General features: G+C 39.2%; 1 protein-coding gene across 1 annotated transcript; it reads right to left on the reverse strand.

Moving 5' to 3' along the window:
- Positions 1–7,513: 7,513 nt before the first annotated feature.
- LOC128667204 (E3 ubiquitin/ISG15 ligase TRIM25-like) lies at positions 7,514–9,280 on the reverse strand. Its single transcript, XM_053722139.1, has one exon. The coding sequence runs from the start codon at positions 9,263–9,265 to the stop codon at positions 7,676–7,678; it is 1,590 nt and encodes a 529-aa protein (XP_053578114.1). The 5' UTR covers positions 9,266–9,280; the 3' UTR covers positions 7,514–7,675.
- Between the last annotated feature and the right edge of the window lie 753 nt (positions 9,281–10,033).

Consider the following 10,033-nt stretch of genomic DNA (forward strand, 5'->3'; position numbering starts at 1 on the left):
GCATTATTATTATGTGACAGTGTATCTAGTGCAGGATTCTCACCCAGGCACCATCTTTATATACACAGAATGCAGCATTATTATTATGTGACAGTGTATCTAGTGCAGGATTCTCACACAGGCACCATCTTTATATACACAGAATGCAGCATTATTATTATGTGACAGTGTATCTATTGCAGGATTCTCACACAGGCACCATCTTTATATACACAGAATGCAGCATTATTATTATGTGACAGTGTATCTAGCGCAGGATTCTCACACAGGCACCATCTTTATATGCACAGAATGCAGCATTATTATTATGTGACAGTGTATCTAGTGCAGGATTCTCACACAGGCACCATCTTTATATGCACAGAATGCAGCATTATTATTATGTGACAGTGTATCTAGCGCAGGATTCTCACACAGGCACCATCTTTATATGCACAGAATGCAGCATTATTATTATGTGACAGAGTATCTAGTGCAGGATTCTCACACAGGCACCATCTTTATATGCACAGAATGCAGCATTATTATTATGTGACAGTGTATCTAGCGCAGGATTCTCACACAGGCACCATCTTTATATGCACAGAATGCAGCATTATTATTATGTGACAGTGTATCTAGCGCAGGATTCTCACACAGGCACCATCTTTATATGCACAGAATGCAGCATTATTATTATGTGACAGTGTATCTAGTGCAGGATTCTCACACAGGCACCATTTTTTTTTTTTTTTTTTTTTTATTATTGTTTCAGCATATAAATATATTCAACATCAAAAGGATTTTAACATAATATTGATGCCATGCAAGGCACACCTTCAACAAATCAAACAATAATCATAAATTATATCTGCATGATTATATTATTAATGCACTTAAGATCAACCTTAAAACAAATCAATTATTAATCACAAATTATGACTGCATTGTTATATTATTAATGCGCTTAGAATCGCAAAAAATTAGATCATCAAGAAAAAACAAACAAAAAAAAAAAACCAAAAAAAATTGGTATAGGGATAATAATAGTGTGATCCAACTCACATCCATTCCCATTAGTCCTTCTAATATCTAATATATATTGCTGAACCATTTTTAGTTCCTAGACCAACCTAGGAAAAGAGAGAAAAAAAAGGGAAAAAGGAAAAAAAAAGGGGGGGGGGCAAAGTTGCCTCCCTCTCTTCCCCAAGAGTACTAATTCTGTATTCTGAAAGGGAAATATAATGTAATCTATCTCAGTATTTGGGAGGGACCTAATAAATTATGCCCACTTACCGAAGAATTTTCTGATATCAGACTCATTATTTATATTGGGTCTCGCTGTTCTAAAATACATTGTTTTTTAAGATAGTTTTTTATCTCTGCCACACTAGGTATTTCTCTAGTCTTCCATTTTTAAAAAATTAAATACCTAGCTGCCAAGATAGACACACCTATTAATCTTTCATTTGGGTGTTGTTCTTTCTGGTTTTCAAAACAAAACATAATCAGACTTACCGACAACACCAGAGGGGAGATCTTAAGGGAAGTATTCATCCAGAATTCTAGCTTATGCCAGAATTGCCTAATCAGAGGGCAGAAAAACAGCATATGCAGAAGATCCGCCGCGACCAAGGAACATTTGGGGCATTTATGAAAATTCATATTCTGAAGCTTATGGCCTTTTTCCGGGGTAAAGTGAAATTTATGTAATAATTTAAGATGTGCTTCTCTCCATGTTGCTAAAAAGGTAGCCTGTGCCACTTTGTGTATAGACTTTTGTATGAGTTTATGGTCAATACTATCCTGCGCCAAAGTTGAGCTCCAGTCTTGAGCAATTCTCTCAAGAGTTTGTCTCCCTTTTCCAGCTCCTAGAAGATAGTAACAGTGAGAGATGGACATACAACCTTTCTTAACTAACACAAACCAATCCTCTAGACCTCCTAGTTCCCACTGCCACTTTGCCTCCCTCATTAGTTCTAAAGCATAGTGCCTCACTTGCAAATAAGCTAAAAACTCACTATTAGAGAGATTGAAACTGTTCTTAATTTCTTCGAATGTTTTAATACATTTTTTCCCCATCAATGAGCTGTGTGATCCTTTTCAGCCCTGCTAACTGCCAATTCTTAAAAATTGGTGAATCCAACCCGGCTTGAAATAGTGGGTTCCCTGTAAGAGGAAGGTACTTAGAGACCTTGCAATTTATAGAGAGACGCTTCCCTATCCTCCACCATGCCTTTAATGGGTTAGAGATCATTCTAATTTTCTTAATTCTAGTTGGCAGTCCTTTTGGTTCAAAGTGCAGCAGTGCGCATGGGAGGTATGGGTCGCAGACACTCTCCTCTAAGGCATTGTTCAAGACATAATTCTTACCGAAAACCCAATCTGCCACGATTCGAGCTCAGAAAGCAAAATTATAAAGCCGTATGTCGGGTAACGCAAAACCTCCAAATACTTTGGCCTGTGTTAATTTATTCAGGGCTATCCTGGGTTTCCTCTTCTGCCATATAAAGCTTCTGAGCTAGAATATCCCTTTCTAATAGTATTAATGCAGTATTCTGTAACACATACAATAATTTAGGAAGAAGGACCATTTTAAATAAAGCTATCCGTCCTGAGATAGAAAGTGGTAGGTTTTCCCAGCATCTGAGTTAATCCTTAATTTTTGTCAGAATTGGAGGAATGTTAAGATTATACAGATCGTTTGGTTTGCTAGGTATTAAGATCCCTAGGTACTTAAATGACTCCTTAACTATTCTGAATGGACTATTAAGAAAAGAATCCTAATTCTTTATATACACAGAATGCAGCATTATTATTATGTGACAGTGTATCTAGCGCAGGATTCTCACACAGGTACCATCTTTATATACACAGAATGCAGCATTATTATTATGTGACAGTGTATCTAGTGCAGGATTCTCACCCAGGCACTATCTTTATATACACAGAATGCAGCATTATTATTATGTGACAGTGTATCTAGTGCAGGATTCTCACCCAGGCACCATCTTTATATACACAGAATGCAGCATTATTATTATGTGACAGTGTATCTAGTGCAGAATTCTCACACAGGCACCATCTTTATATACACAAAATGCAGCATTATTATTATGTGACAGTGTATCTAGTGCAGGATTCTCACCCAGGCACCATCTTTATATACACAGGCAGCATTATTATTATGTGACAGTGTATCTAGCGCAGGATTCTCACACAGGCACCATCTTTATATACACAGAATGCAGCATTATTATTATGTGACAGTGTATCTAGTGCAGGATTCTCACCCAGGTACCATCTTTATATACACAGAATGCAGCATTATTATTATGTGACAGTGTATCTAGTGCAGGATTCTCACCCAGGTACCATCTTTATATACACAGAATGCAGCATTATTATTATGTGACAGTGTATCTAGCTCAGGATTCTCACACAGGCACCATCTTTATATACACAGAATGCAGCATTATTATTATGTGACAGTGTATCTAGCGCAGGATTCTCACCCAGGCACCATCTTTATATACACAGAATGCAGCATTATTATTATGTGACAGTGTATCTAGTGCAGGATTCTCACACAGGCACCATCTTTATATAAACAGTATGCAGCATTATTATTATGTGACAGTGTATCTAGTGCAGGATTCTCACCCAGGCACCATCTTTATATACACAGAATGCAGCATTATTATTATGTGACAGTGTATCTAGTGCAGGATTCTCACCCAGGCACCATCTTTATATACACAGAATGCAGCATTATTATTATGTGACAGTGTATCTAGCGCAGGATTCTCACCCAGGTACCATCTTTATATACACAGAATGCAGCATTATTATTATGTGACAGTGTATCTAGTGCAGGGTTCTCAAACAGGCATCATCTTTATATACACAGAATGCAGCATTATTATTATGTGACAGTGTATCTAGCGCAGGATTCTCACACAGGCACCATCTTTATATACACAGAATGCAGCATTATTATTATGTGACAGTGTATCTAGCGCAGGATTCTCACACAGGCACCATCTTTATATACACAGAATGCAGCATTATTATTATGTGACAGTGTATCTAGCGCAGGATTCTCACACAGGCACCATCTTTATATACACAGAATGCAGCATTATTATTATGTGACAGTGTATCTAGCGCAGGATTCTCACACAGGCACCATCTTTATATACACAGAATGCAGCATTATTATTATGTCACAGTGTATCTAGTGCAGGATTCTCACACAGGCACCATCTTTATATATACAGAATGCAGCATTATTATTATGTGACAGTGTATCTACCACAGGATTCTCACACAGGCACCATCTTTATATACACAAAATGCAGCATTATTATTATGTGACAGTGTATCTAGCGCAGGATTCTCACACAGTCACCATCTTTATATACACAGAATGCAGCATTATTATTATGTGACAGTGTATCTAGTGCAGGATTCTCACACAGGCATCATCTTTATATACACAGGCAGTATTATTATTATGTGACAGTGTATCTAGCGCAGGATTCTCACACAGGCACCATCTTTATATACACAGAATGCAGCATTATTATTATGTGACAGTGTATCTACCGCAGGATTCTCACACAGGCACCATCTTTATATACACAAAATGCAGCATTATTATTATGTGACAGTGTATCTAGCGCAGGATTCTCACACAGTCACCATCTTTATATACACAGAATGCAGCATTATTATTATGTGACAGTGTATCTAGTGCAGGATTCTCACACAGGCATCATGTTTATATACACAGGCAGTATTATTATTATGTGACAGTGTATCTAGCGCAGGATTCTCACACAGGCACCATCTTTATATACACAGAATGCAGCATTATTATTATGTGACAGTGTATCTAGTGCAGGATTCTCACCCAGGCACTATCTTTATATACACAGAATGCAGCATTATTATTATTATTATGTGACAGTGTATCTAGCGCAGGATTCTCACACAGGCACCATCTTTATATACACAGAATGCAGCATTATTATTATGTGACAGTGTATCTAGTGCAGGATTCTCACCCAGGCACTATCTTTATATACACAGAATGCAGCATTATTATTATGTGACAGTCTAGTGCAGGATTCTCACCCAGGCACCATCTTTATATACACAGAATGCAGCATTATTATTATGTGACAGTGTATCTAGAGCAGGATTCTCACCCAGGCACCATCTTTATATACACAGAATGCAGCATTATTATTATGTGACAGTGTATCTAGTGCAGGGTTCTCACACAGGCACCATCTTTATATACACAGAAAGCAGCATTATTATTATGTGACAGTGTATCTAGTGCAGGATTCTCACCCAGACACCATCTTTATATACACAGAATGCAGCATTATTATTATGTGACAGTGTATCTAGTGCAGGATTCTCACCCAGGCACCATCTTTATATACACAGAATGCAGCATTATTATTATGTGACAGTGTATCTAGTGCAGGATTCTCACACAGGCACCATCTTTATATACACAGAATGCAGCATTATTATTATGTGACAGTGTATCTAGCACAGGATTCTCACACAGGCACCATCTTTATATACACAGAATGTAGCATTATTATTATGTGACAGTGTATCTAGCACAGGATTCTCACACAGGCACCATCTTTATATACACAGAATGCAGCATTATTATTATGTGACAGTGTATCTAGTGCAGGATTCTCACACAGGCACCATCTTTATATACACAGAATGTAGCATTATTATTATGTGACAGTGTATCTAGTGCAGGATTCTCACACAGGTACCATCTTTATATACACAGAATGCAGCATTATTATTATGTGACAGTGTATCTAGCGCAGGATTCTCACACAGGCACCATCTTTATATACACAGAATGCAGCATTATTATTATGTGACAGTGTATCTAGTGCAGGATTCTCACACAGGCACCATCTTTATATACACAGAATGTAGCATTATTATTATGTGACAGTGTATCTAGTGCAGGATTCTCACCCAGTCACCATCTTTATATACACAGAATGCAGCATTATTATTATGTGACAGTGTATCTAGCGCAGGATTCTCACACAGGCACCATCTTTATATACACAGAATGCAGCATTATTATTATGTGACAGTGTATCTAGTGCAGGATTCTCACACAGGCATCATCTTTATATACACAGAATGCAGCATTATTATTATATGACAGTGTATCTAGCGCAGGATTCTCACACAGGCACCATCTTTATATACACAGAATGCAGCATTATTATTATGTGACAGTGTATCTAGCGCAGGATTCTCACACAGGCACCATCTTTATATACACAGAATGCAGCATTATTATTATGTGACAGTGTATCTAGTGCAGGATTCTCACCCAGGCACCATCTTTATATACACAGAATGCAGCATTATTATTATATGACAGTGTATCTAGCGCAGGATTCTCACACAGGCACCATCTTTATATACACAGAATGCAGCATTATTATTATGTGACAGTGTATCTAGCGCAGGATTCTCACTCATGCACCATCTTTATATACACAGAATGCAGCATTATTATTATGTGACAGTGTATCTAGCACAGGATTCTCACACAGGTACCATCTTTATATACACAGAATGCAGCATTATTATTATGTGACAGTGTATCTAGCGCAGGATTCTCACCCAGGCACCATCTTTATATAAACAGTATGCAGCATTATTATTATGTGACAGTGTATCTAGCGCAGGATTCTCACACAGGTACCATCTTTATATACACAGAATGCAGCATTATTATTATGTGACAGTGTATCTAGCGCAGGATTCTCACACAGGCACCATCTTTATATACACAGAATGCAGCATTATTATTATGTGACAGTGTATCTAGTGCAGGATTCTCACACAGGCACCATCTTTATATACACAGAATGCAGCATTATTATTATGTGACATTGTATCTAGCGCAGGATTCTCACACAGGTACCATCTTTATATACACAGAATGCAGCATTATTATTATGTGACAGTGTATCTAGTGCAGGATTCTCACACAGGTACCATCTTTATATACACAGAATGCAGCATTATTATTATGTGACAGTGTATCTAGTGCAGGGATCTCACACAGGCATCATCTTTATATACACAGAATACAGCATTATTATTATGTGACAGTGTATCTAGCGCAGGATTCTCACCCAGGCACCATCTTTATATACACAGAATGCAGCATTATTATTATGTGACAGTGTATCTAGTGCAGGATTCTCACACAGGCACCATCTTTATATACACAGAATGCAGCATTATTATTATGTGACTGTGTATCTAGTGCAGGATTCTCACACAGGCACCATCTTTATATACACAGAATGCAGCATTATTATTATGTGACAGTGTATCTAGTGCAGGATTCTCACACAGGCACCATCTTTATATACACAGAATGCAGCATTATTATTATGTGACAGTGTATCTAGTGCAGGATTCTCACACAGGCACCATCTTTATATACACAGAATGCAGCATTATTATTATGTGACATTGTATCTAGCGCAGGATTCTCACACAGGTACCATCTTTATATACACAAAATGCAGCATTATTATTATGTGACAGTGTATCTAGTGCAGGATTCTCACACAGGCACCATCTTTATATACACAGAATGCAGCATCTGTATCTAGCGCAGGATTCTCACACAGTCACCATAATCCCATACACCGAATGCAGCATGAAGAGGCTCAGTGAAGGTGACAGTGACGGTGTGTAAGTGTCTGATCGGGTCACACAGCTCATAAAAGGTCAGACGCCCAGCCTCATAGTCCAGCAGTATTCCTACTGTGTCACATGATAGAGGGGGGCATAATGAGGTGAGTATTGTGTTATGTATCACTGAAAGATCTTTATTATAACCCCTCAAACACCAGGACTTGTTATTATTTCCTATCCCAGACTGACGTCCTCCCCTCCCCATACTGGTATAACAAACCCCTACACGCCAGCACCCTGACTCACTGATCTGCACTTCCCAGTAATGTCGTCCTGAGGAAAAGCTCCTGGTGCTCAATACCTGAGGCTTATATGTAAATCTCTCTGGTGTTTCTGGTCGCTGCTGGTTTATACGTGACCAGGATACAGTTTTCAGGTCACCTGATACAATAACATAATTATGAGCTGTGTTTATATCCAGTAATATGTTTGATGTCACCTGCACATATATCTCTCTCTTTACATCAGTCACAATATCAGCTAAACCTCTATATAAGGTCACTGAGATCAGACCCTCATCTAAATCCCCCCCAGCAGGGACCTGTTTATCACCTATCTGTGTGACCTCATTATCTCCCTTCTCAGCACCATAAAAGTCATCTCTGTGTGATTCCTGTTCTTGTAGGACAGTTAATGGGTCAGTCATGTTGTACAGCTCCTCAATGTGACACATCTTCCTGGTCAGCTCGTCCTTCTCTTTTTCCAGCTGCTGGATCAGATCAGAGATTGTGAGTAAAACCTGCTCCTGCTGCCGGGTGATGTCACTCAGGACTCGCTTCTCTAGGTCTTCCAGCTGTTTCCTGATGTCTCTAATCAGGGCAGTGAGTCGCTCTGTTACACCAGCTGCTTTCTCTTGCACCCCTCTCCTGTGCTTCTGCAGACTCTGGACTCTTTTCTCAGTCTTCTCTCTCTTTGTGGTCAGTTTCTGCAGAACATTTTTCAGTTTCTTTTTCTTCTTCTCAGAAGCCTCATTCAGCAGCTCCACCTGGTGTCCCCTGTGCTCTCCGGCCAGGGAGCAGGACACACAGATACAGGCAGCATCCTCAGTGCAGTAATATTCCAGGAGCTTCTTGTGTATGGAGCATTTTCTGTTACCCCAGGAAGTGGTGGGTTCAGTTAAGACGTGTTCCTCAGACTTGCTGTGTACCCTCAGGTGGGTGTCACACAGAGAAGCCTCACACAGCAGACAGGATTTAGCAGCAGGTACAGGAGAGTGAACACAGTAAGTGCAGAAGACCCCGGTGTCTTTTTGCTCTGGCTGAGTAATCTGTAAATGCGTCACTACATTACACAGCGCTATGTTCCTCTGCAGCTCAGGTCGGTTGCAGAATTCCTTTCTGCACTCAGGACAGGTATAAACCCCAGACCCCTCCTGGGTACCCAGCACACTCTCAATACAGCCCAGGCAGAAGTTATGGCCACAGCTGAGATTTACAGGATCTGTATAAATGCTCAGGCAGATGGGGCAGGTTAGCTCCTCTCTCAGATCAGCAGTCGCCATTCTTGTATTCAGCAGCAGGAAACGAAACTTACATTATCTTCCTATTCAGCACAAGGGCGTGGCGGTTACGTAACTGTATGTGCTCTGCCTGTTAACTCTTTATGTCTCAGACTGTTGTGACCAGGGCAGGTTTGTAAACTCTGATAAATGTTCTGTAGCGCTCAGTAATTTGTGTATCTGATGACATCACATGAAATATTAGGAGTACAACTTTATTTATGTATTTTACCCATTAGCAAGGGTTAAATGCAATTTAAAAGAAAGGAATTTTTTTTACAATAAGATGCTATAACAGAATTATTTTTTTACTAGAACGTCCCTTCAATTCTGATTACACTTAATACTAAACCCATTTTTTTTCGTTCTCTTGCTATCTTTATTTTAAAAAGATGGCATATAAGCTAAGGAGCCAGACAATTTTATTGCTTATCATTTAGCCACCAATCAGCAAGCACAACCCAGGTTGTGAACCAAAAATGGGTTGGCTTCTAAACTTACATTCTTGCTTTGCAAATAAAGATAGCAATTCTGCCCCCTGCAGATTTGCAGCAAATCGGCCGCTGGCAGGGGGGTGTTAATCAACCCAATCGTATTGGATCAGGTTGATTTCCGCTGCTTTATAACTTGAACGGAGCATGATTAATTGGCCCCTATTTGTCTTACTTTGCAAAACACAGCTGCTCTCAATTTTATATTTACTCAGAGCCAACTCTGTGCAAAGCCTCCCTATTTAAGGCTGGCTGTTAGGCTGTACAGGGTCTTCACATT

Source organism: Bombina bombina, chromosome 7 (assembly GCF_027579735.1).
Source record: "Bombina bombina isolate aBomBom1 chromosome 7, aBomBom1.pri, whole genome shotgun sequence".
Lineage (NCBI taxonomy): Eukaryota > Metazoa > Chordata > Amphibia > Anura > Bombinatoridae > Bombina > Bombina bombina.

What these genes read in the sequence shown, in the direction of transcription:
- LOC128667204 (XM_053722139.1), bottom strand. Translation starts at nt 9,265, where the DNA reads ATGGCGACTGCTGATCTGAGAGAGGAGCTAACCTGCCCCATCTGCCTG.